Genomic DNA, 26,110 nt, shown 5'->3' on the forward strand with positions numbered 1-26,110 from the left:
CCAATTTCTGCTACAACATAAAACAGTGGCTTCAAGCAGTGGCCCTACAAACTCAAGCAACAGAAGAAGCCCAACTAGTTCAAATTTGTGGGAAGGCACGAGCTCAACTGATGTATGACAAAGAGCATTAGTAATTTTCAAACCGTCACAATTCATCTTCTAAAAAACTTTTCAGCATTCACTATTACCACAACCCAAGCATTAGTTTCAAGGAGACAATTCAATTCCTTGTCTTCTACAGAATTTTCATAGTTTATAAAAGATGGGTTGCGCCACCTTCAATGTGATAATGTTGGTCACAATTCTGCTTATCTAAGGCACATGTTAGGTGAGATCCCATGCAAATTAACTCTATAGTCACATTCTTTGATGCACAAAAGCAGATATTGTTTAGTGTGTGATAGTACATAATGTGAGAGAGGGCCAGGGATATGTTTGTGCATAAATGCACATTCATATATATCAGATCTTTCAAACTAGCATGAATAAATGCATCATCCATCTAGGGATAGTATAACATAGCAATCTTATAGGGGCATGCCCACCTCAAGTCCATCTTCATCATCAATCGAGTCCTCAGATACATCACCATCATCCTCATACTTCCTTTTGCTAAGTAATGCATCTAATAGTTCTGATTACCAATCCAAAAATTAGAAACCTATCTCAAAGGTATGCAAACCATTCATTTGTAAGGAAAATGAGTTTACAGGAACATGTGGGAAGTGCAGTGGAAGAACAGGGAGATTGGCCTGGTAAAATGTCAATAAAAACATGTACCTCAGTGTGCCCTTTCACAGCTTTTGGGTCTTTCTTTTCCTTTGTAATACCGAAAGCATCAAAGCATATGTCCTTCATAGAAGTTGAAACCTGCAGCCATGATTCGGAAGTCCAATAAGAAAAAAATGCTATAAAAGTAGAAATAAAGAAAATGCTAACAGGAGCATGTATTATACTAGTAAATTCAGATTCTGATGTGCCACAGAGCTCAATAAGCTTAATCTTGTCTACTTTAAGCTGCAAAACAAGTAAACACTAAAGCGTAAGAAACATTTTAAAAAATCACGTAGGTTGAAATGGAAAGAGAAGAAAGGATTTCAATGATTAACTACCTTGTGTCTTTTTGTACACAAGTAGAATGCAGTGGCTGTGAAAACAGGCCGACTGAAGTCAGCACCTGCTCGACAAGGTGCTGGCAAAGCAGCAAGAAATCGATCCTTATAGCTGAAAATCAACATTATTATTCAATTACATACAGAAGAAAGATTACACAAAATTGCATACATCCAAGCAGGCTGACAAGGAAGTATGAGTGATTTATGTTTGTTCACATCTCATATAAGGGTGAACTCACTCACATAGACAATGAGAACACCAAAAAATAATAATAATAATAATAATAATAAATAAAACAAGGAGATATCCAAGAGGTGAATCATCACACATGTGCCAACATGACACATTTATGTGACATCCTTCATCAGGTTGATCCCACCAATAACATTCCAGGTACAAAATAATGCTGGTCTACTCATTGATGGGCCATGGAATCTAGACTGCTAGTCATTTTTCTTTCAGATGGTCCATATTCACCACATGCATGTGGCTAACCACTAACCAGATAAGTGGACCAACATGACTTTAGGCAAGGATATGATCAGAATCTTCCCCACCTGGTGACTGGCACAAATCTCAAGGGCATGTGCCCAAATCACACATTCAACCGTCCTAGCATTTCTCAATGAAAACACCTGCAACAGGCATTTCTTACATTTTAAAAAAAAAAAAATCAATCAATTACTCATAAAAATGAAAAAGAAATAAAAGAACATCACCAAATCAGCTAGATTTGCTTAATATTAGGCTAATAGAAAAGCATTACTTAATAAATAAAAACAACTCAAAAGAAATATTTAAAAGACACTCAATGAGAAAGAGGATAAATGTCTTATAGAGATAGCCCCTTCTGCCTGACTGTTTAAATGAAAACAAAAAATGTAAGCTCACGGTAATTCCATTCAAGAAGCCTGTCTCCTAAATTATACAGAACCACATCATCTATAGAAAAATATTTTGAAGGAAAGATCACGGTAATTCCATAAGAGGGCTTCTCTAGGCCATTCCTTATTTCCTTCTTTAAAGGAAAGATCTGTATGTAATCAAGGGCTATGAATGGACTGAAATTAATTAAACAGAGATGCATCTTAATATTATTTCCGATGGCAACCTCAAATGATGCAAAACCCAGTTCAAAAATTCCCCAATTGTAAATAGATTTGCATACCCATTTGTGAATGAGCTAGGCATGATTTTTGCTTTGCAACACCCGCATCTTATAAAGCTCTATGGATGTTGTATCAGTTTGTGGATGAGATAGGCATGATTTCTACTTTGCAACACTCGCATCTTGTAAAGCTCTATGGATGTTGTGTGGAAGGAAATCAGCTATTGCTCATATATGAGTATATGGAAAATAACAGTCTTTCCCATGCTCTGTTTGGTATGATTTGTTTCACTGTGATCATGACATGACGGTGGCCCAAATATCGCATGTGTGCCACAAATTCTCTTAGCATTGTTCATTAGGAATTGAAGCTTAATAGTATATTAATAGAGTTGGCTTTAAAAGATGTCATAAGAAAGAACTTTGATGGAAAAGGCTGGACAAATTGAAGGGAATGATTGGAAGTACCACATCCAGAGAAAATAAGCAATTGAGAATTGTTGTCAACATCGAGCATGTAATAAACCTGTAAATAGATTAGTATGAAAGGGATCATAATCAGCAACAAGACAATTATACAGTAGTTAAATATTTAAGCAAATGGAATATGTACATATGTTTAGTTGAATTCTGTAACATTTAAGAGCTAAAGCATTTGCTAAGAAGAAAGAACATAAGCAAGTAGCCCAGTGCGAGATTCAGCTAGTCATGGCATTTTTGACTAAGATTGTCACTCATGTCTCAACAAAACAACCTTAACGACCTTTAGTCTATCTCAGTTGATGGTCCATAACAAGTTAGGTGACAAAGTAAAGCATTGAAATAAACAGGACACACAGAAATTACCTTATTGTCTACGCCACGAAAAGAAGCAGTATAAGGATGATTATCATCAGCTTCATTATTATGGTTATAGACCACATCCAAAATGACCTATACTAATAGCATTACTTTCTCATATAAGCTTGAGAAAAAAAATAATCTTGAAGAAATATATTAAAGGAAGACAGTAAATTTAAATACATGTCAATCAGTTAGCATGGCTCACAATGGAAGATCTACCATACCTCAATTCCAGCATTATGCAAGGGTTTCACCATTTGTCGAAACTAGCATAGCATCTCATGGGAGCAAACAAATTTATGGTAGAATAACTCCATGAATTGATCTTGGAGATTATAGTGTTCCAGAAAAATCAGAAACAACAACAAATTTCTCAAATAAGCAAGAGGCCCTTTAGATTGTTTTCAGGTTTCCCTCAATCAAAAGTTCCTGAGTTTTTCACTAATGTGCTAAGACTGCTCAAAGGAAAAAAAAAAGGAAGAAGAAGAAAACTCAACAAAATCAGTATACTTATTTGAGGCAACATCAGGCCATGTGATTTTGAGCCAACAACCATACAATGGTGTGTGCTAACTAGTGAATGAGTTGGATTCATGAATGAATGGCATTTCTAAATTAGCATGCTTGTGAAATTTGGTGATTATAATTTCTCCAAGGCTATCTTCCTACAATGGGCCCAGATACAAATCGCCTATTCATATTCTCCCTTTAACTGAAGAGAGTGAGTTTCCTGCAACCCTTGTAACAGGGCTCCTTTGCATTGCCCCGAGGGCATGCAAAATGAGAATTGATTAATGATAAACAGTTCTCTAGATTTTTCTTTATGAATGGGTGAACATTATTAGGGGGAAAAAAGCCAATTTGACACAAGGCCCCATCTTTTGCCAATTTGTTCACCCATTCATTAGTAGACCATTATGTGGTGGACAACAACAATCAATGATTCAGATAAGACTTTTACTTCTTCTTAGATGGGTGACAACGTCCAGTGATTCAGTAAGTCTTTTGCTACTTCTAAGATGTTATTGAGAAATGCTTATGCCAACAAAAGAAAATTGTTTTGTAAACATACATGAAAGAAAAATTTTCCTACAAGGAATTGTTTTCACAGTTAGAATAATCACCACTCTTCATTTTCTTGAAAATTTTCTCAATAGGTCCTACTGACTCTACAGTTGGCACATTTGTACATCTATTTCAACTTTTTAAAGCAGTGGTTCACACTATAGATGAGTCATAGCTCATAACCAAAAAGATAAAAAAAAAAAATGAATGAATGAAAAGAAAATTAAAGGATGACTATGACCACCAATTGGTGGCCAACATACAAACAGTTAAATGAGAAGTACCCAATTGCTTATTAAGTTGGGAAATGACCCCCTAGGCATTTAAGAAACCTGCGATTATTGGGGAAATTGCTTATTAAGCAACAAATTAAGTATTAACTCAAACATATTTAGTGCTTAATAAGTGATTTTTAAGGATCAGAAGCGCTCATTTCTTCAACGACAAATGGGCCCTAAATATTTGAAATAGGTGCAAACCTGATTTCCGCGGACTCCTTTATTCAGGTTGTGAAAGTTTCGTTCTAAAATCCACTGGTAATACCTGAAAGGATGCAACCATAAACAAACACACTCCAAGTTAGCAAACATACTAAGTGCTATAAGAAGTCCCTTACAAGCTAAGGGAAATGTGCTTACTGTTTCTGAAGGGGAGACATTTCAACCTGGAGGATGTGCTCAATTTTTGGAGGCAAAGACTTCTCCACATCCTTGATAACTCTTCGAAGAATGTGAGGCTTCAATTCCTTGTGAAGATTAGCAAGCTAAAGAAAAACCCAATAAACTTCAACTACATATGGAAACAGAATATACCACATGGAACTGAGAGTGCAAGGTAAGTGACAAAACCTCAGTGTCATTGAAGGAGCTTAGATTCTTGTATTTTTCAACAAAATCATCTTTATTATTGAATTTCTCTGGATCAAGGAAATGTAATAGAGCCTTATTACATAGCAACAACAAAGAAGTCAGCTGACACAAATATTACTACACACATTCAAGAAATCAAATAAGCATCAAGAAATGCACTAAACAGAAACATGACATATAATCTCTCCTTAAATAGCACTGGAAAAGTACTGCTCCAAATATAAGCAAGAAATGTAGAAAATAAAATGACTTGCAATTTAAGCAATCACATGGGAATACAAAATATGGACAAGTCTGAAAAAAAAAGAATCAACCAGATCCAATAAAAAACTGAGAAAAAAAAAGCCTCAATAATAACAGAGCTTGAATCAATGATTCAACATAGATCCAAATGAGCAATGAATCATGCATGATAAACTGAAGTCGATGAGTTTGCAATGGCTTCATACCATACAGATGGTTAACTGCTAAGTTCTATAGTCATTATAAATTATTTTTTTTTTAAAAAGCACTAGAAAAACCCAAACAAAATAGTGGTTCATCATCTCCTTCACCATGTCTGTGAAGGTATCAGCTGTGAGGGCTCTAATAATAAAAACACTGAAAAAGCCCTAATAATAAGTCCCAAAACAGAAAAACCCTAATCGAAAGCCTAACCTAAATATCGATCCATCAGAAAACTCAAAACAAAAATCCATAATCAACACTACGTGAAAAATGGAAAAAAAAAATGACGGATTTAGAGACGGTTCTGGACTGTCTCTAAAATTGCTTGGTTTAAAGACGCTTTAGAGACGGCCATAAACCGTCTCTAAAATTTTAGACGGCCCCTAACCGTCCCTAATATTGTCTTAAAAATTTGAACGTCCACAAATCATTTAAGACAGTCCCAGACCATCTTAAATGCGGTCATCTGAGACGGTCAAAGACCGTTTGCATTAGAGACGGTCGACGACCATCTTATATGCAGTCATCTGAGACGGTCATTGGTCGTCTGCATTAAAGACAGTCATTGGTCGTCTTTTACTTGTAATATGAGACAGTTAAAGACCGTTTCTATTAGAGACGGTCCTTAGCCGTCTTATAGCTTTGTAAAAGACCATCTCTATTAGAGACTGTCAAAGACCGTCTCTACTAGAGACTGTCACAAACCGTCTCTATTAGAGACTATCAAGGACCATCTCTATTAGAGAACGTCAAGGACTGTCTATAATGCTCAGGTCAAAATTTTAAAAGCTCAAAAAAATTATGAATTTTTAAAAACAAAATAGTTGAGAAGCTTAGAAAAATAATTAACAATGTTTAAGAAAAATTTAAATTTTAAAAAAAAAAAAAAAAAAAAAAAAAAAAAAGAACTGTTGATAATTTTGAAAAAAAAAAAGATTTCGATAAAAAATTGATATTTTGAAAAAGAAAATTTTTAAAATTAAACGAAATTGTGAAAAAATTGACAAATTATAAATATATATATATATATATATATATTTTTTAAAAAAGAAAACTAGATTTTGTATTTTGACAATAAAACTTGAGAAGTGATATAACAAAAGTGAGATTAAAAAATGATATTTTGAAAAAGAAATTAAAAAAATTAAACAAATTTGTGAAAAAAATTGGCAAATTGTAAAAAAAAAAATATATATTTTTTAAAAAAGAAAACTAGATTTTGTATTTTGACAAGAAAAATTGGAAAGTTAGATAGCAAAAGTGAGATTTTGATGATGTGTTGTATATCCTTGCCGCCCATATGTTTTGTCGCTAAAGGCTGTAAACAATTTTTGACTTTTAGCGACAAAAATTTTCATCGCTAAAGGCTGTAAACATTTTTGAAAAAAAATCCAAAGGTCTACTTTTAGCTACGAAAAGTTTCGTAGCTGAAAAACGTGGATGGGACTTTTAGCAATGAAAATTTCATCGCTAAAGGCTGTAAACAATTTTTTAAAAAAAATCTAAAGGTTTACTTTTGGCTACGAAAATTTTCATAGCTAAAAAATGTGGATGAGACTTTTAGCGATGAAAAGTTTCATCACTAAAGGCTGTAAACAATTTTCAAACTAATCGAAAGGTTTATTTTTTGGGCCCACCAAGATGTGGTTCACAAATTTAGCCCATCCATTGTGTATGTCTTATTTACCATGTCCATCCATTTTGCCAACTTATTTTAGCCAATGAGGTCAAAAATAGGGCAGATCCAAATCTCTGGAAAATTATGAAAACTTTTTGGGGCCACAAAAATTATGGATCATGCTGATATATGTGTTTTCCTTTCATCCATGCCTGTGATGTCATCAACAGGTTGGATGAGAAATAAACGTTACAGTAGGCCATGAGAAGTTTTTAAATGTTGACATTCGATCATCATTGTTTTCCTGTGGTGTAGTCCACTTGAGATTTTAATCTAACTCATTTTTGAGCTTATGCCCTAACTTTATATAGAAAAATTGATGGACGATGTGGATAAAACATATACATCATCGTAGCCTATAGAGCTTTAACTCGTGGACTGCTGGTGTTGGGGTCACTTGCCAAACCGCGTGCAATTCCTACACCTCCACTCTGTCCATCTATTTTGACAGATCATTTTAGGTTATGATACCAAAAAGGAGGCAGATAGGAGACTTTGGTGGACCACACCACAGGAAACAGGGGTCATAGCTGTAGTCATTTAGGTGGGGCCTATATAGTTTCACAATAATGTCCACCACAAGAATTCATCCGCATAGATCATTTCAAGGCATGGGTTAAAGAATGAGGTAGATCAAAATCTCAAGTTGATCCACCACAAAAAAAAATGTGGGGATTGAACGTTTACTAATAAAAAATTTCAGAGGGCTACAGAAGTCTTGGATCAAGCTGATATTTGATTTTTCTCTTCATCCATGTCTTTTTTTAACTTATTAACAGGATAGATCTCAAATAAACATCATAGTGGCCCTAGGAAAGTCTCAACAGTGGGTGTCACTGTCCCCACTGTTTTCGGTGGTGGGGCCACTTGAGATTTGGATCTGACTCGTTCTTTTGATCATCCCATAAAATGATCTCTCCAAATGAATGGGCGGTGTTGATATAATACATACATCATGGTGGGGCACACAGATCTGACTCCTTTTTTGGATCAACTGTTAAAATAATCCGTTAAAATGAATGGATGGAGTAGATAAATAACATACATCACGGTGGGCCCCATAAGACTTAAAAACTAGGAGACGGATTGGCTACTCGCCCTGACACCAGCCTCGTGGCTGGTGGTCGGTGCTCCGTGGGGCCCACCATGATGTATGTGTTTCATCCATTCCGTTCATCCATTTTTACAAATCATTTTAGTAATTTACAAAAAAAAATATAGGGATATAAATCTTAGGTGGACCACACCACAGGAAAAAAAATGATTGGATATCCACTATTAAAATCCTCACAAGGCCTAATGTACTGTTTATTTGACATCCAATCTGTTGACTAGGTCATAAATACCCAGATGAAGGGAAAAAATAAATATCAGCTTGATCCAAAATGTTTATGGCCCCCAAAATGTTTTTAATGGTCAACGTTCATTAAACACTATTTCCTGTAATGTGGTCCACTTGAGATTGAGATATAACTCATTTTTTCCATAGGAAACCGTGGGAATAATGTTTCCACCATTGAAACCTTTCTCTGGCCAACAGTGATGCTTATTTGTCGTCCAACTTGTTTGTAATATCATAAAGACATGGATGAAATGAAAACACAAATATCAAATTGATCTAAAACTTTTATGGCCCCCATGAAATTTGCAATGGCAGATGTTCCATTCACACTCTTTCCGGTAGTGTGGTCCATTTGAGCTTTGGATATGCTTCATTTTTAGCCCACAGTGATGTAAGTGTTTTATCAACACTGTCAATCCATTTTTCCAGATCATTTTAGTGGTTGAGCCCAAAATTAAAGCATATCCAAAGCTCAAGTGGACCATACCACATGAAACAGTGGGAATAATGATTTCCACCCTTGAATTCTTCCTATGGCCTACAGTGATTTTTATTTGTCATCATTTTAATTAGATGCACCATTCCATGGTGGGCCTAGGGCTTAAAAATCAAGTCAATCCGTGACTTTTTTGGGCCACACCACATACAAAAGTTGAGAGGGGTGACCCTTCATTAAAATATTCATAATCATTTGTTAGGCCCACCGAGATGTGGTTCACAAATCTAGCCCATCCATTATGTGTGTCCCACTTGGATGAGGAATCAGACCAAGTTTCAATTACATAAAAATTTCAGGTGGGCCCCACTAAGTGCTTTTATATGTTTTAGGCATTTCTTCCCATGATTTTAGATGGTATGGCCCACCTAAGTTCCGTATACGGCTGATTTTTGGGATATCCCATAATTTAAAGGGGACCCATCAAATGCACGGTGTTGATGTTTGACACATGTCATGGTGGGGCCCACACAGCTTGACCTTTGTGTTTAATCCATGTCGTCCCCATGAGGTTAAGCTGTGTGGGACCCACCATGACATGTGTCAAACATCAACACTGTGAATTTGATGGGTCCCCTTTAAATTATGGGATATCCCAAAAATTAGCCGTATAAGGAACTCCGATGGGCCATACCATCTAAAATCAGGTGAAGACATGCCTAAAACATATAAAAGCACTTGGTGGGCACCACCTTAAATTTTTATGTGTCTGAAACTTGGTATGACTCCTCATCCAAGTGGCACACACATAATGGATGGGCTGGATTTGTGGACCACATCTTGGTGGGCCCAAAAAATAATTATGAATGTTTTAATGGAGGGTAACCCCTCTCAACTTTTATATGTGGTGTGGCTCACACAAGTAATAGATTGATTTGATTTTTAATCTCTGGGCCCACCATGTGATGGTGCATCTGACTGATGGGGTAGATGTTAGACACGCATCATGGTGGGGCCCACAGAGCCATACCAGACCCCGGGCTAAATTTTGGCGCACGCTCAAAAACAGAGTCGCGCCCAAAAAACCCCAAATCCCAAATATCTCTCTCTCTCTCTCCATTCCCTAACCCATATCTCCTTCGATCTCTTTCTCTGATCCAAGCTTTAGGGTTCTCTTCTCTCTTTTCTTATCTACATGGAGAACGCCAAAGAATCTAACCATGGCGACAAACCCAATGAAGAAAACCCTAACCATAACTCCGAGTCCGAACCGGAACCCGAATCCAACCCCTCATCTCGACAGCCTTCCTGCGTGTCCTTCACCAGCCTAAGCTAAGTTGATGCCGATCTGGCCCTCGCCCGTACACTTCAAGAACAGGTTCGATCCGTTATTCTGTTTAGGGTTTGGGTTTTCTTGAATCAGCACCTTCTTTCATTCTCTGTCTTTTTTGTTGATTGGGTTTTGTTGCTTATGGGCCAGGAAAGGGCGTATATGATGCTTAGAATGAATGGCGGTGATGGAAGCGATTATGGAAGTTCTGATAGTGGTAGTTATGTTTATGAAGATGAAGCTGGTGATGATCTGAATGATGATGGGAATGATGTTGGGAGCATTGATGATGGTGAGGATGCATTCGATGTGCATGGAAGGGCCCCGAGTGAGGATGAATTGGGTGTGGAGATCGACCCGTCAGCGTTTGATAGTGATGAGGTGTCACGCCCCAGACTCGGTAACCGGATTCACAAGGAACCAGATGGCCGGTTCTGGCCGCAACAGCCTCCGTAGTACCCCATTCTCGGCTCCTGAAGCAGGTTCCGATCCTGGGATCCTACAAGGAGGATTTCCATAACAATATAACCATTTCCAATACGAACATACCCAAGATCATAACAAGTAAATCTGAGAATAAAAAAGGCACATATCACAAAATCCACTAAGAATTTGAACTTTTACAAGTTTACATGAGGTCCAAAAGGACATACATAAGATAATAGAAGAAAGAAAGGAAGGATGCAATACTGGGTCCTCAAGCTCAGCTCTAATCCAAACTCTGCCACTGCAACACCTGCCTAAGATCTCCTGCACGCATCAATCGTGCATAAGCTTATAGAAGCTTAGAGGGTGGTGTAAGTGTGTGATAATAGTGCACAGAAGAATAATAGGAGATACAGGAAGGAGACATGCTCAATGAAAATATCACTAGCCTTACCAAGGCTTATCATGAATATGATGCAATGAGTACTGGATGCCATACCAAGGCAATGCATGAAGGGGCTTACATAACCAATACTAATGCGATGCAAGTAATGCCAGTGCTCATAACCAAACCGTATGTCAAGTATATTTCCAATCATAAGGAAATCACCGGGGTCCATTACACTGCTGGATGACTGCCGCTCTACAGACCCCGCACAGTCAAACGAGCGTAAGAGACCTCACTACCCGCCTATGGACAACCAATCACCAGCAAGGCCTGACGGTAGCGGACCCATTCACGAGCTGGTCAGACTCAGCCTAGCAATGCCCTCTTACATCAAGCGAGTAAGGCCACACCCCTATCCAACCGACTACACGACAGTGGGAGTCGCGGCCTAATAGTATAAGGCCCTCGTGCGCTCATATATTCCACTCGGTCACGGCGTTGGAGCAGATCCTTGGTACCATGGAAGTTTTGAAAATTTCACCCATGGGCATCCTATGCACCCGGTATGCTCAAGTAACATTTTCGGTGTCCAAACATGGCCATCCACGATGTATCTGTGGAGGCTACAACCCTGATGAAGCAAGGGTGATAATGCTCATATATTATGCAATGCCAGATGCATGAATCACACAATCAACTATGCATCAATTCCAAGCATCCAACATGCTCAAGAGGGAATATTACATCCCTCGGGAAGACAGCATGCAATGCCCAATGGCACAATCATAACCACACACACAGTGTCATCCAAGCATACAATGATGCACATGGGTCATCAAGATGGGTCTAGGCGCATCATGCGGCGATATACAAAGTAAATTACATTCCTCCTATCCAAGAAGGAACCAAGACTAGGTACTTAGACAATATCCATAAGGAATCCCACCTCTAGTGGGGGCCCATTTACCTGGGGTAGCCCATAAGACTAAGCATACAACTACGGGTCTAAGTAATATAGAAATGAGCTTAGCAACTGTCTAAGATAAGTATCCAATCACTTTTAAATACAACCGGACCTAGAGGGGTCCATAATGGGGACATTTAACCACCATTCCCCAAAAAGGCATATCTACCATGAACTATATGGATAAAAGGCCCAAGGCCTACATTTAAGATAAAAATAAAAGTAACCACATACATATAGTCCTCATAATAGGCCATAAAAAGATATAATACCACTTTTAACAACATGGGCTCTAAGAGGAGAATTAAGGCCCAAGGCTCAATTCCTAATGGCCATAGAATCCATGCATTAAGTTGGACTTGGTGGGCAGCCCGCGTACACAATATACGGCCCAAAAATAGGTTTAAGTTTGGATGAAATGGGCCCCACTACATCAGCCCAATAATTAGTAATTTAAGTAGGCAACCGAGGGCCCAATACTATCCTTACCTCAGCCCACAAGTCCATCAAAATGGTGGAAGTCGGCCCAATGTATGGTTGGGCCAAGCTGAGATGTCCCTGCCCAATCTGGGCTCACTAGATGTCCCAAAATTCTGATCTTAAGATGGGGTCCTCATAAGATCACTAAAAGTGACCCAAAGAATGCACTGATTAAGCCCAAGGATTATAAGAAAGCATAAGCATGTAACACGTACACAAGTTCTCAATATGGTGAGCCCCACAGCCAAATAAAGTTGTAACCATAAAATCGTACATTGAAGGCCCTTTGATAAACTTTTGGCCCGTTTGACTTCCTGGGCCTGCTAAGGTCTAGAAATTAGTTGAGTGTGGAAATAATCTCATGAAGGCCAACTATACTCACTGGGGGACCACACCAGATGGAGAGTGTGTATATATCATGAAAAGATCAAGTGGGCCTGCTACTGGATTGTGAGTCCAGCAGCAACCCAAGGCAGAGAGTGCTTCCACAACCGGGCGATCCAAGGCTTGGACGGCCTGGACCAAACATGCATTAAGGTAGGTTCTACATACATGCACATTGAGCCTTAAATAAATGGCCTAAGGTCTATGGTGGGCCTTTAACCACCCATAGAGAAACCTATGAGCTTACCTTAGGATCACCCAGGAGGACATCCAACCTCAACTGGTTTCTAAGAGGTAGCTCACCACTACCCATATAATGAAAGATCTAAGGCCTAAGCAATGCGTGGACTAGTAGGCCATACACCAAGCCCAACTCATAAGCCATATAGTGGGCCCTCAAGTAAGGTTTGGGCCCAACCACAAAGGTCATAATTCCACATATTGTGGTGGGCTTCATGGGCAGCCCAGTAATTCATTTACATGGGCAAGTTTCACATTTAACACAAGTGAGTTGGGCCTCATTTTTTGCCTAAGTACAGGGTCAGTTTAATGGGCAACCAAGGGTCCAACTTCTTGTGTATCATTGCCCCTAAGCCTCTCACAATAGATAGGAGAGTATAGGCTCAAGATCAATGGGCCTATCCAAAGGAACTGAGTCCACAAGGCCTACTTGCTAACACAAACATGCATATACTATATCATATTATGGGCCCTAAAGAAATGGCCCAAAACAAAAGTCATCCAATTCATACATTATGGTGGGCTTGAGGGCAGCCCATAAACCCAAGAATACACATAGGCAAGGCCTATACTGACAGTGTGGGCCTTGCCACATCAGCCCAAAGACTTAGCAAGGCCCTCCACACTATACATTTATGTGGGCCCCGCAAGTCAGCCCATAATTAAGCATTTCATGAGGGCATCACTAGACGGCTCATTGGGCCCGTGAAACAATAAGGTCAGGCCCTACACGATCTTGGGCTCAAGAAATAGGTTTCCAGCCCATTGGGTCTATAAACTTTCAAAAATCTGGTTAAGGCTAACCCCCAACATCACCACAAAGGTGAGCCTTAAGAGCCACTAATTACGGCCAAAAATATCTAAGGAAATAAGGCAAGGAGTGTGTGCAATACTTCCTTAAATCTGGTGGGCCACAACAACTCCAAAACAATCCACTATGGAGCAAATTTGGGCCCCTTGTTGGAATTCCAGCCCACCCACTTCCTGGGCCTGCTGGAATCCAGAAATTTATTTAATTCAGATGGGTTACTGGCTCATGGTGACCCACACATATCACAGTGAGTCCCACCGGATGAGAGGGGAATGCACAACACACATTAGAAGTGGGCCATGCCGCTGGAATACAGGCCCAGCAACCGCCCAAGGTAGGGGCGTCCCGTGGTGGGTAGTCCTACGGGCCTGAGTATCTGGCCCAAAACTGACCCAAGTTTGCAGGCCACACCACGGTCAGTACAGGGGCCCGATGGCCATGAAAATTTACAAGATGGTCTTCCCATAGGTGGACCACGAATCCTCAAAATTTTGTGATTTTTGGACGATCAGAAGTATTTTAATTAATTTAAATAAATCAGACCATCAAGAAAATCTGGTGAATCGGGACACCTGGACGTGGTGAGCCATTCCAGCACTTGTCACGGTGTACAAAGGGCTCCATTGGCCCCAAAAATTTGTAGGTGAGTCCCACCATGGGTGGACCACCTCTCTGTAAATTTTCATGATTTTAGGATACTCAGAAGTATTTAAATTAATTTAAAGAATACAATCTATCCAGGGTGAAATATTGCTGGAATATAACTGTCCTGAATTTGGCCCCCTCCGGTAGCTCCCGGCAGCGTCGACAGCAGCAGAGGTGCATAGCCTATCGAGCCGCCAGAGCATCAGCATCGCATGCAGCAGCTTCTTCTTCTAGGGCATTTACTGGCGTTTGCTATGGATGTGGGCAGACAGGGCATCAGAGGCGCGAGTGCCCTCTTCCCTTGCGGCAGCGACAGTGGCTCCCACCACCGAGACCCCGACAGCAGCCGAGACTGCAGTGTAGACCTCCACAACAGTAGAGACCTCAGATGCAGAGGGGACAGACACCTCCCCAGCCACCTCAAGCTTGATTTTGCGCGACTTCGCAGGACCCTTAGTTATTAAGGGAGTCGTTATGGGTATTTTTCTTGTCTCCGTATGTATGTCTTGTGTTTTGGTGCATCGTACCCCTTTTGTATCCAAGGGCTTTTGTTTGATCAGATTGCTATTAGAGTCTGCCGTAGAGGATTCTCAGTATCGACATTTTTGGAAAGATCGCTGTGTTAGGCCGATGATATTATCGTGTTCCATTTTGGTTAGTGAGATGTTCTTGCCCGCTGAATAGTTTTGTATTGCTGATGTTGAGCTTGTTGGCTTGTTTTGTTGTCAAGCCAGTATTTTTTTTCCTAGTCGCTAGTTTTATGGCCGAGTGTGATGCTTGCCAGCGTGTTAAGGCCGATCATCTGAGACCCCTAGTCCCTTGCAGCTGTTGAGTGTTTCAGAATGGAAATGGGAGCACATATTGATGGATTTCATCGCAGGTTTGTCGAGGACTCAGCACGGGCACGATACCATCTAGGTTATCGTTGATCGTTTAACGAAGTTGGCTCATTTCATTCCAGTGTGTGCTTCTTGGTCTATGGATCGGCTTGCAAGGTGTTTATTGAGGATATAGTGAGACTGCATGGCTCCTTTTGAGGCACGTGATGGTAGACCGTGCAGATCTCCTAGTTGTTGGGCCGAGATTAAAGAGCGTTATCCCTATTTGTTCGATGATTGATTGCTTGTATTTCTTGCATTTCCTTCTTTTAATTGACGATTGATATATATGAGGATGCTTATGCATTTTGTTGTCTCAGTTTTGTCAATTTCGAGGACGAAATTTCTTTGTTGGTGGGGAGGATTGTGAGACCTGACCCGAGTTCGCATGTGTGCATGTGTGTGTGTGAGTATGCATCTCATGTATTTTGGTCCCGCGGTCCTACCGGTCAAATTTCGGCGACCCGCGACTTTTGGATAGTGATTGCAGTCACCCTTGAGTTTGGTCACGTAGACCCGACTCGGATTGACCCAAGACCTATGCCATTGTGACCGTATCGTCGCCGCGGTTCTAGCGCCGCATCTCATGCATAAATCCGGCGTGTCCATCGAAAGTTATGTGCCGCGCATTATTTGGACCGTTGATTGCATTTTTGGTGGGACCCACCTGATTGCACATTTCCCCATGTGCACTATTCCCCATGAAAGCCACCTTTTGCCAGCAATAATGGCTTCTTTTCTCAAGAAAACCATGATGAGATTAGCTTCTCTAGGCAATGATGAGCCACCCTATCCCATGAGCAATGATTATTTTCTCTTTTCAAAACTCATCTTTTTCTAAGAAAGTAATCATTCATCTTTAAAAACTCTCTCATCTCCCTCTCTCCTTCTTCATTTCTCTCTTCTCCTCTTTGCAAATGTCCTCCATTGCTGAATTTTTCCAGCCCTCTTTCCTCTTCTTTCCCCCTAGATCTAACCATCAAAGATCCATCATCACCATTGAACCTCTTTCCTTGAAGCTTAAGGAGCATGGTAGTTGAAGAATCTTGAAGATCCAACAAGTGGGTGAGCATGTAGGATAGATTGCATGATTCTTATTGTCATAGATCTTTTGTTGCTTCATATGGAGAGTGTAGGACTCACCACATCAATGGTGAAGGTCCACCACTCCTTGGATAAGGTTTATTTTAGCCATCACTTGCATGCATGTGATCTTGATGGGGCCATTCTCCATGGACCCCATCTTGATGAGATTTCCTTTATTCCTCTCTTCTCCACTTTCTATGGTTTGGATGTAATGATTATGTGGCCCACCTGATGTGCCATGCAACCAGAATTTTTAAATTTTGGGACATCCAGGCCCAAGTTGTTGGACACCCAGGCCCAACTGTGCTGCCTAGTTTTGCTGCTTGATTTGGAAAGCCTTTGGGCCTGATTTTATGGATTTTCTTGGGGAGGTGCTGAGCTTGGGAGTTGTGTGACACATCAGGGTGGACCCCACCTTGTGGAATCTATGATTTATTTCCCATTTATTAAATTTTTGGGCTGATCTAGACAGCAACATGTTGCTGTCCAGATTGCTGGAATTTTTTTTATGCTGTAATGTATGTGTTGTAGGCCTTGTTTGTGGTCTCATTTTTCCTGATTTCTTAGACTTCTCTTTGAGGTATGGACCCCACCTAAAAGTATGCTAAACCTCAGCTTCAAATGTCCCTATTTGATCACCCAAAAGGGTGGGCCAAGGAGGGTGGACGGTCCAGATTTTTCTGGACTGTCTAGCTACACTGTTTGCTGGAAACTCATAAATATCAGCCTGATTTTGAAATGCTGGGCCACCTTTGTGGACCCCACCTTACTGTATACTTGTATAGGAAGGTTGGCCTTGTATTTTTCCAAATTTACATAGACCTGGGCCCACTCAAATGGGGTGCTAAAGTCAGGGACAGCAGCATTGCTGCAGCAGGAAAATAAAAATCTGGACCTTGCTGTCCATAAATTGAATGAGTTAAATAAAATATTTTTACTATCCCAAAAATCCTAAATTTTTGTAGGGAGGTGTCCCACCCATAGTAGGACCTATCCACAAAATTTCAGGGCCAAGGAATCCTATTTGGGCCATCCAATGGGTGGGTTCTGGGCCTCCAAAATTTCTGAAATTTGGACCCAAGGTCCCTCATCAAGCCTAAAACAAGTTGGCATCCAGAAATATGGCCCACCTTCTTAGAAATTATTTTTTTAATATTATTTTTATGGGACTATGCTGCTGGACTGCACAGCAGAAATTTCTGGCAGTCCAGTATGTTGGCCCACCCTTTTGGATGCCCAAATAGGATTCCTTGGCCCTGAAATTTTGTGGATAGGTCCTACTATGGGTGGGACACCTCCCTACAAAAATTTAGGATTTTTGGGATAGTAAAAATATTTTATTTAACTCATTCAATTTATGGACAGCAAGGTCCAGATTTTTATTTTCCTGCTGCAGCAATGCTGCTGTCCCTGACTTTAGCACCCCATTTGAGTGGGCCCAGGTCTATGTAAATTTGGAAAAATACAAGGCCAACCTTCCTATACAAGTATACAGTAAGGTGGGGTCCACAAAGGTGGCCCAGCATTTCAAAATCAGGCTGATATTTATGAGTTTCCAGCTAACAGTGTTGCTGTACTGTCCTGACAAATCTGGACCGTCCACCCTCCTTGGCCCACCCTTTTGGGTGATCAAATAGGGACATTTGAAGCTGAGGTTTAGCATACTTTTAGGTGGGGTCCATACCTCAAAGAGAAGTCTAAGAAATCAGGAAAAATGAGACCACAAACAAGGCCTACAACACATACATTACAGCATAAAAAAATTCCAGCAATCTGGACAGCAACATGTTGCTGTCTAGATCAGCCCAAAAATTTAATAAATGGGAAATAAATCATAGATTCCACAAGGTGGGGTCCACCCTGATGTGTCACACAACTCTTAAGCCCAGCACCTCCCCAAGAAAATCCATAAAATCAGGCCCAAAGGCTTTCCAAATCAAGCAGCAAAACTAGGCAGGGCCTGGGTGTCCAACAACTTGGGCCTGGATGTCCCAAAATTTAAAAATTCTGGTTGCATGGCACATCAGGTGGGCCACATAATCATTACATCCAAACCATAGAAAGTGGAGAAGAGAGGAATAAAGGAAATCTCATCAAGATGGGGTCCATGGAGAATGGCCCCATCAAGATCACATGCATGCAAGTGATGGCTAAAATAAACCTTATCCAAGGAGTGGTGGACCTTCACCATTGATGTGGTGAGTCCTACACTCTCCATATGAAGCAACAAAAGATCTATGACAATAAGAATCATGCAATCTATCCTACATGCTCACCCACTTGTTGGATCTTCAAGATTCTTCAACTACCATGCTCCTTAAGCTTCAAGGAAAGAGGTTCAATGGTGATGATGGATCTTTGATGGTTAGATCTAGGGGGAAAGAAGAGGAAAGAGGGCTGGAAAAATTCAGCAATGGAGGACATTTGCAAAGAGGAGAAGAGAGAAATGAAGAAGGAGAGAGGGAGATGAGAGAGTTTTTAAAGATGAATGATTACTTTCTTAGAAAAAGATGAGTTTTGAAAAGAGAAAATAATCATTGCTCATGGGATAGGGTGGCTCATCATTGCCTAGAGAAGTTAATCTCATCATGGTTTTCTTGAGAAAAGAAGCCATTATTGCTAGGCAAAAGGTGGCTTTCATGGGGAATAGTGCACATGGGGAAATGTGCAATCAGGTGGGTCCCACCAAAAATGCAATCAACGGTCCAAATAATGCGCGGCCCATAACTTTCGATGGACACGCCGGATTTATGCATGAGATGCGGCGCTAGAACCGCGGCGACGATGCGGTCACAATGGCATAGGTCTTGGGTCAATCCGAGTTGGGTCTTCATGACCAAACTCAAGGGTGACCGCAATCACTATCCAAAAGTCGCGGGTCGCCGAAATTTGACCGGTAGGACCGCGGGACCAAAATACATGAGATGCATACTCACACACACACATGCACACATGTGAACTCGGGTCAGGTCTCACATGAGGCATATGTGAGGGCCCTTCAGGATGTAGAGGAGCGAGAAGTTGTTGTTCGCTTGATGGCCCTTGCCGACATCAATGTTTGTGAGTTCACTTGAACTATGGTATTTTAAATTAGACAAAATCTGGTTGGATTGCATGACATGAATTTCCATGACTGCTGCACTACACTTGCATTGGACACCATTAGCACCTGAACCATTTGTGGGATGGGTTCTACTGTGGTCGGGCCTCTGTAGATGATATCACCAATTGGGTTATCTTATCTATCCTATCTGATGACTTCTAAATGGATAACAGCATGGGAAAAGCTCGCCAGTTGGATCTGTAGAATAATCCAATCTATGCAATTTGTGGAGACTGGTCTATTTATTTAGGGGGCCACTCAATTCAAAGTATCATCATTGTTATATTTGGGCCTCTTTCAACTTCCAATTGTTATGTACAATTGCAGTTCAAAATATGGGTCTCAATTTTTTTAATCAAAATGATGAATGAATAACAATGGAATAGAGCATGTAATTTTATCTAAAGAGCGATTTTAAAAAACTAAAATTTATTGACAGCATGAGATTGAAGGAATTTACTAGCTGTTATGGTCTTAAGATAAGCTATTGATTGTGTCGGTGATTTGAAGTTATCGACCATGATAAATTTATCATGCTAAAATTTGCATATTCAATGTGTTCAACATGCAGCTATTTCTCATATGCTTCTCATATTTGCTAACCTTTCATTTGCAACTAGTCCATGATCAATGTTGGTGCATGCATATTAATTAACTGAGTATATTCTTATATGGAAGATTGGTATATGAGAGGTAAATGATGCATGGGAACCGGATTCTTTATGAAAACTTTCAGTTTCCTTTAGATCCTACTCCATCTATCATCTATCACTTCTGGCAACCTTTTTCAAAGTCTTCACATCTTATGGCTGCAAATTCCATCAGACAACATAGCCCACTGAATTATTCAAAGCAACCTTTGGTGATATTCCTTCTAGAGCATCCGGCCTCTATCATTATAGAAGCCAATTTTGAATAACAGCTATCGTTTTTGGCTAGGACAAGTTGATGCAAAAGAGTTTTAGGGTCCTCCAAATTGCAAAATCAAATGAGTAGACAAGGAGTTGGTTCACTGACCTCCACTCTTAAACACTTGATTCACATGTTCATCATTATTTTTCATTATTTTTCTTTTTCTTTTTAATTTTTTAATGAGTTGGGTATGCTGGAGTTTTCTTCCATTACAATATGTTGATCGAATGGCTTTTCATTGACACATTCTTTTTGGAATCCATAGTGTATGCTGCTGTATTTTATTTTACAATGCACCCTTCTTGATGAACGGCCTGGATCTTTGACAAGTGTTGTTCACCTAGATTTGTTTTCCTTTCAGATCTCATTGTTTGGAGTTTTGATTTTATTTATTTATTTTCTTTCTTTTTCATTTCAACCATCTCCACTGTATTGAAAGGCAAAGGAAAGGCCCTATTGAGGCACTTTGGCTTGATAACAGTTGTTGAAAACATCTTTTTCTTAATGTCTTTAATCTTTTTCATGGCTCTTTGAATCCCTTGATTAGAAATAATATTAGTTGACAGTTGTTGGTATGGGTAGCTAACATTAGCTGGTACTCGTACTATAAGTGCCATAGTTTATAGCCCTTTGTGTTGTCAAATTTGAGGTGCCAAAGACACTGTTATGAAGCTTGTATCTGCGAACAACAATGCTCTATTCAAGATCAACTTTGTTTGACAAGCACTGTTCACAAGTCAAGAATCTTAAGAAGCTTTCAAGTTCAACCTCAAGATCTCAAGAAGCTTTCAAGTTTGAGCTCCATCAAGGCTTCAAGCTTCACTACTTTCAAAGGTCACTTGTCTCCTATGTTCAATGTCCTTACTTCACTCCTGAGGTATGACTGACCTTAGGTTGACCTTTAGAGTAGGTCATTCTGGATACATAATTCATATATTTTTTATATGTGTGTTTGGTCAGTTCCAAGACTAGTCCTGGACTTTGTTCGACTAGCTGTCTAAGAAATTCTTGGATCAGTCGTAAGTTTGTTGCAAAATTTAGATATTTTCTGTTAGGCTATGACTAGTCCTGGGGACTGTTCGACCAGTCGTAGAAACAGTGTCGACTACATCTTTGACCAGTCGTAGACCTACGAGTCAAAGATCAGTGTTGAAATTCGGCCACCTATGACCAGTCGAATGGATCCTATGACTAGTCAAAGGAGACCTACGACCAGTCAAAGGAAACCTACGACCAGACGTAAAACTGCCAAATCTTATCGCGTCCGAATTTTCAAAAATCTGTTGGTTCTACGACCAGTCGTAGAAGTCCTTAGACCAGTCGAAGGCGTGTTTTGCTCACCTATAAATAGAGCACAAATCTCAGAATAAAACAAGCAATTCAAGTTGATTTAATTCGGTCTTCTGAGAGATAAAGTCGGTGCTCCATTTAAGTTAAGTGTTCATATTTAATATTCTCTTTCTTTAACTTTGTTAATTGATTTTGTTTCTTGCATTCCAATCTAATTTTAAAAGAGGAATGGTTGTTTCCCTTTTTTTGGAATCAAAATCAATTAGAGCTAGCCCTTTTGTTTTAATTTAAAATCTATTAGAACCTAAAACCATTATAAAGTGAGTATTGGACATTGAACTTTGACATTCAAATCTCTACTCCGACTTGGTTCTTCTGGGCTGCTATAACGAAGGAGAAAATCAGGTATTTTACAATTTTCGTAATTTACATTGTTTGGTTTTATTTGAAGTTAAGCCAGAAAAATCTCAAAGTTGTTGGTTATCTGAGGAGAGCTAGAAAACTCAGAAGTGAGGGTTTTTGAATTGTCTAAGCCCTTTGAAAAAGACACAATTGTGAAGGTTTTCGGTGAACCTGTGAAAACCTATTTGATAGTGAATGCTAATATCTCCTGTGTGAGGATATTAGGAGTGGAGTAGCATTCTGTGTGGCTGTTGTTTAACAATTGGTGAACACACAGGCGAACCACTATAATTCTTTGTGTTGTAGATGTGTGATTTATATTTCCTATCTTTTATCATTCAGAATTGTGGAATGTATGTGTGGATGTGAATGTTGTAATCATTTCATTTCAAGCTCAGTGGTGAATGTTATAATAGTTAAGATTTACATTTCAGCATTATATTTTTGCTATCTCTTTATTACATTGAGCTTTAGTTTCTCTATTTGTTCTAGAAATAAGGTTGTCCTACCATAAACTTTGGTTTTTGGTGTAAGGTTGTCCTTAGAACAATTTTTGTTTCTATTTTAGGTTGCTTTCCATTTCTATACTGTGATTGGTGTATAGTGCTATCTATTCTTTGTTTCATATTCCACAGTATTTATTTTTAATTTAACATAGTCCTATTCACCCCCCCTCTAGGACATATAGCTTGGCCATTTCAAGTGGTATCAGAGCCTAATAGCTTGCTCTTATTGCTTTTTATTTGGATTAGCTAACGATCTCGGCTATATAAAAGATGTCAAATTTTGATAGCCTATCAGTCACTAGGCCTCCACCCTTTGATGGCTGCAACTATGCCTATTGGAAAGCCAGGATGAGAATCTTCCTCAAATCCATGGATGAAAGTGTGTGGCTATCCACAGTGAATAAATGGACCCCTCCTACCACTGAAGTAACCGGGATTGATGGTTCAAAATCTATGAAAATTACACCGTATTTCTCTTGGACTACACTTCAGAAAACTGAGAGTAGTGCAAATGCTAAAGCACTAAATGCAATTACTTGTGCACTATCACCAGATGAATTCAAAAGAATTATATCCTGTGATTCTGCAAAACATGCTTGGGATATATTGGAAATGACACACGAGGGTACTTCAATTGTCAAGAAATCTAAGATACAAATCCTCACAACTAAATTTGAGGAAATACGTATGGAAGAAAATGAAATGTTCATGGACTTCTATATCAGATTAAATGACATTGTAAACTCTATGTGGGGTCTAGGCGATAAAATTCCTGAAAGCAAGATATGTGCTAAAATACTATACTCACTTCCTGAACGGTTCAATTCTAAAGAAACCGCAATCCAGGAACTTCATGATATGGACAATATGAGGGTTAAGGAATTAGTTGGCTCATTACAGACTTATAAGTTAACCTTTAAAGCTCCAAAAGGTAAATCTATTGCTTTAAAAACTTCTAAAAATAGTTTTCATGAAAATGTTTTAAACTCTGACTTAGAAAACTCTGAGGATGATATGGCTCTTTTGGCAAAGAGATTTTATAAAAATTTTAAAAGTAAAAAGAGGGTTGATTTTCAAAAAGCATTTGATAAAAAGAAACCTAAACCTAAAACTAGAAAATCATTAAAAGACAGTCAATGTTACAACTGCCATGAGTATGGGCATTTGGCTAACAAATGTCCTAATAAGGGCAAGTCAAAAAGGAAAAGTATGATGGCTACTTGGGATGAGTCCTCTGATTCTGAAGTCTCTTCTGAATCAGAAGATTCTAAAACTGAGCCAGGGTATGATGTTAAAGCCCTTATGACTCTAGTCAAATTCACTTTTTCAGATAATGACGACTCGACTAATGAAGAAAATCTGAATAGTAAATATGAAAATTAATATGATCTTCAAGATGCTTACAATGCCCTATACAAGGAAAGTTGTAAAATTGGTGTGAAATTGAAACTTCAAAAAGAGAAATTTTCTAAACTCAAAGAAATTTATGAATCTCTTGTTTTAGAAAAGTCCCATATTTCAGACTATTTTGAAAAGAGAAAAAACGATTTAGATTTTAAAACCTCCCAGTTTGAAAATCTTAAATCTGAAAGCGATCAACTAAAACATGAAGTCTCTTCTCTCTTGAGTTTAAAGGAAACCTGGAAATATGCCGAAGGTAATCCTAAATTAGAAAAACTCTTATCTGGATCGAGAAAATGTGGCAATCGATCCGGTCTGGGCTATGACAAGAGTGTTCCTCCTAAACCAAAGAATACTTCTCCAACATTTGTAAAGGGAGAGATCTTAAACTCAAAAGGGAAAGATCAAATGTTTTCTATAAACTTTAAATCTTTTCAAAAACCTAAATAACATATCAACTATAAAAAGCAAAGCCAAAGTCCTTTGGTAGAAAAGATAGTTGATTTACTTAAGGAGCTTTTAAAGTCTAACTCACTAGATCATACTTATAACTCTTACAATCGAAAGAAGACCTACTATCCTCCTAGACCCAAAATGGTTATAAAATGGGTTCCAAAGGTCACTTGCTTGGTTGCCCACACTGCTTTCAAAGCAACAAGCCATTCTAAGTGGTACCTAAATAGTGGATGCTCCAGGCATATGACAGGCAACAAGGCTTTATTCACCAATCTTAAAGACATGACTGACAGTTCAGTCACATTTGGAGATGGCAACAACTGCAAGATTATGGGCCAAGGTACAGTTTAACTCTATAACCTTCCTTTGATTAAAAATGTGTTGTATATTGAAGGACTGAAACATAATCTTCTAAGCACATCTCAGATTTATGATAATAACCATAGTGTACGGTTTTCTAATCGAAGCTATGAGATTCTAAACAACAAGGGTTCAGTAATACTAACTAGATGTAGAACGTCTGAAAACTGCTATATTGTTAGCGAATCCAACTCATCTAATCAATCATGTTACATGGTCCAAATAGACGAGACTGATTTGTGGCACAAACGTCTTAGACATGTACATTACCGTAATTTACATAGATTGAGAAAATGGGAACTTATAAGCGGTCTACCCAAACTTCAAAAATTAGATAAAATATGTGGTGAATGCTAGATTGGCAAACAAACAAGGAACTCACACAAAAAGGTGAATTCCAATACCACATCAAGACCACTCGAGCTTCTCCATATGGATCTCGTAAGACCTACCAGGATGAAAAGTCGAGGTGGCAAAAGATATATTTTGGTAATAGTAGATGACTTTACCAGATATACATGGGTTAACTTCTTAAGGGACAAATCAGAAACCCTTGAAGAAGTAAAAAAGGTTCTCAAAAGGATTCAAACTGAAAAAGGTTCTCAAGTCAGTAAGATTCGTAGTGATCATGGAACTAAATTTGAGAATAGCAGTTTTGAGAAGTTCTGTAGCGACCAGGGAATATTACATGAATTCTCAGCACCCAAAACTCCATAACAAAATGGTATAGTTGAAAGGAAAATTAGAGTGCTTTAAGAAATGGGTAATGTCATGTTGAATAATATGAAGCTCTTTAAGAATCTTTGGGCTGAAGCAGTCAATACAGCTTGCTATATTATTAACCGGGTTTACACTAGTAAAGGTAATAATAAAATAGCTTACGAAAAGTGGTTCGATGAAAAGCCTACTGTCAAATACTTTCGAGTTTTTAGCAACAAGTGCTATATTTTACGAGATCGTGAATATCTGGGAAAGTTTGATATGAAGAGTGATGAAGGGATCTTTTTAGGATACTCTTTAAACAATCGAGCTTATAGGGTTTTAAAGAAAAGGACCGGTGTGATTCAAGAATCCATCAATGTGGTCATTGATGATCACTTAAACACACCAGTTTCAAATTCAGATAATGATGAAGTACTAGTAA

The 26,110-nt window shown here is 39.1% G+C and overlaps 1 protein-coding gene, 1 long non-coding RNA gene and 1 pseudogene across 3 annotated transcripts; 1 reads left to right on the top strand and 2 right to left on the bottom strand.

Annotated features, from left to right (window-relative positions):
* Nucleotides 1–278: 278 nt before the first annotated feature.
* On the bottom strand, nucleotides 279–1,313 carry LOC131238565 (origin of replication complex subunit 6-like). 2 transcript variants are annotated; one of them, XM_058236240.1, is made up of 3 exons: nucleotides 1,113–1,313; nucleotides 781–870; nucleotides 279–634 (listed from the first exon to the last, which is right to left on the bottom strand). In XM_058236240.1, exons 1-3 carry the CDS (start codon nucleotides 1,236–1,238, stop codon nucleotides 626–628), a joined length of 225 nt encoding a protein of 74 aa, XP_058092223.1. In that variant the 5' UTR covers nucleotides 1,239–1,313; the 3' UTR covers nucleotides 279–625. The 2 variants fall into 2 exon arrangements, with proteins under 2 accessions (XP_058092223.1, XP_058092222.1); XM_058236239.1 differs by lacking the exon at nucleotides 279–634 and having other exon boundaries at nucleotides 645–870.
* Nucleotides 1,314–2,502: 1,189 nt separating this feature from the next.
* LOC131238566 (uncharacterized) lies at nucleotides 2,503–3,328 on the bottom strand. Its single transcript, XR_009167927.1, has 3 exons — nucleotides 3,292–3,328; nucleotides 3,071–3,157; nucleotides 2,503–2,750 (listed from the first exon to the last, which is right to left on the bottom strand). It is a non-coding gene; the product is annotated as an uncharacterized LOC131238566 (long non-coding RNA).
* Nucleotides 3,329–10,042: 6,714 nt separating this feature from the next.
* LOC131238932 (E3 ubiquitin ligase BIG BROTHER-related-like) lies at nucleotides 10,043–19,610 on the top strand (annotated as a pseudogene).
* The last annotated feature ends 6,500 nt before the right edge of the window (nucleotides 19,611–26,110 follow it).

Source organism: Magnolia sinica, chromosome 3 (genome assembly GCF_029962835.1).
Source record: "Magnolia sinica isolate HGM2019 chromosome 3, MsV1, whole genome shotgun sequence".
In the NCBI taxonomy this organism is placed as follows: domain Eukaryota; kingdom Viridiplantae; phylum Streptophyta; class Magnoliopsida; order Magnoliales; family Magnoliaceae; genus Magnolia; species Magnolia sinica.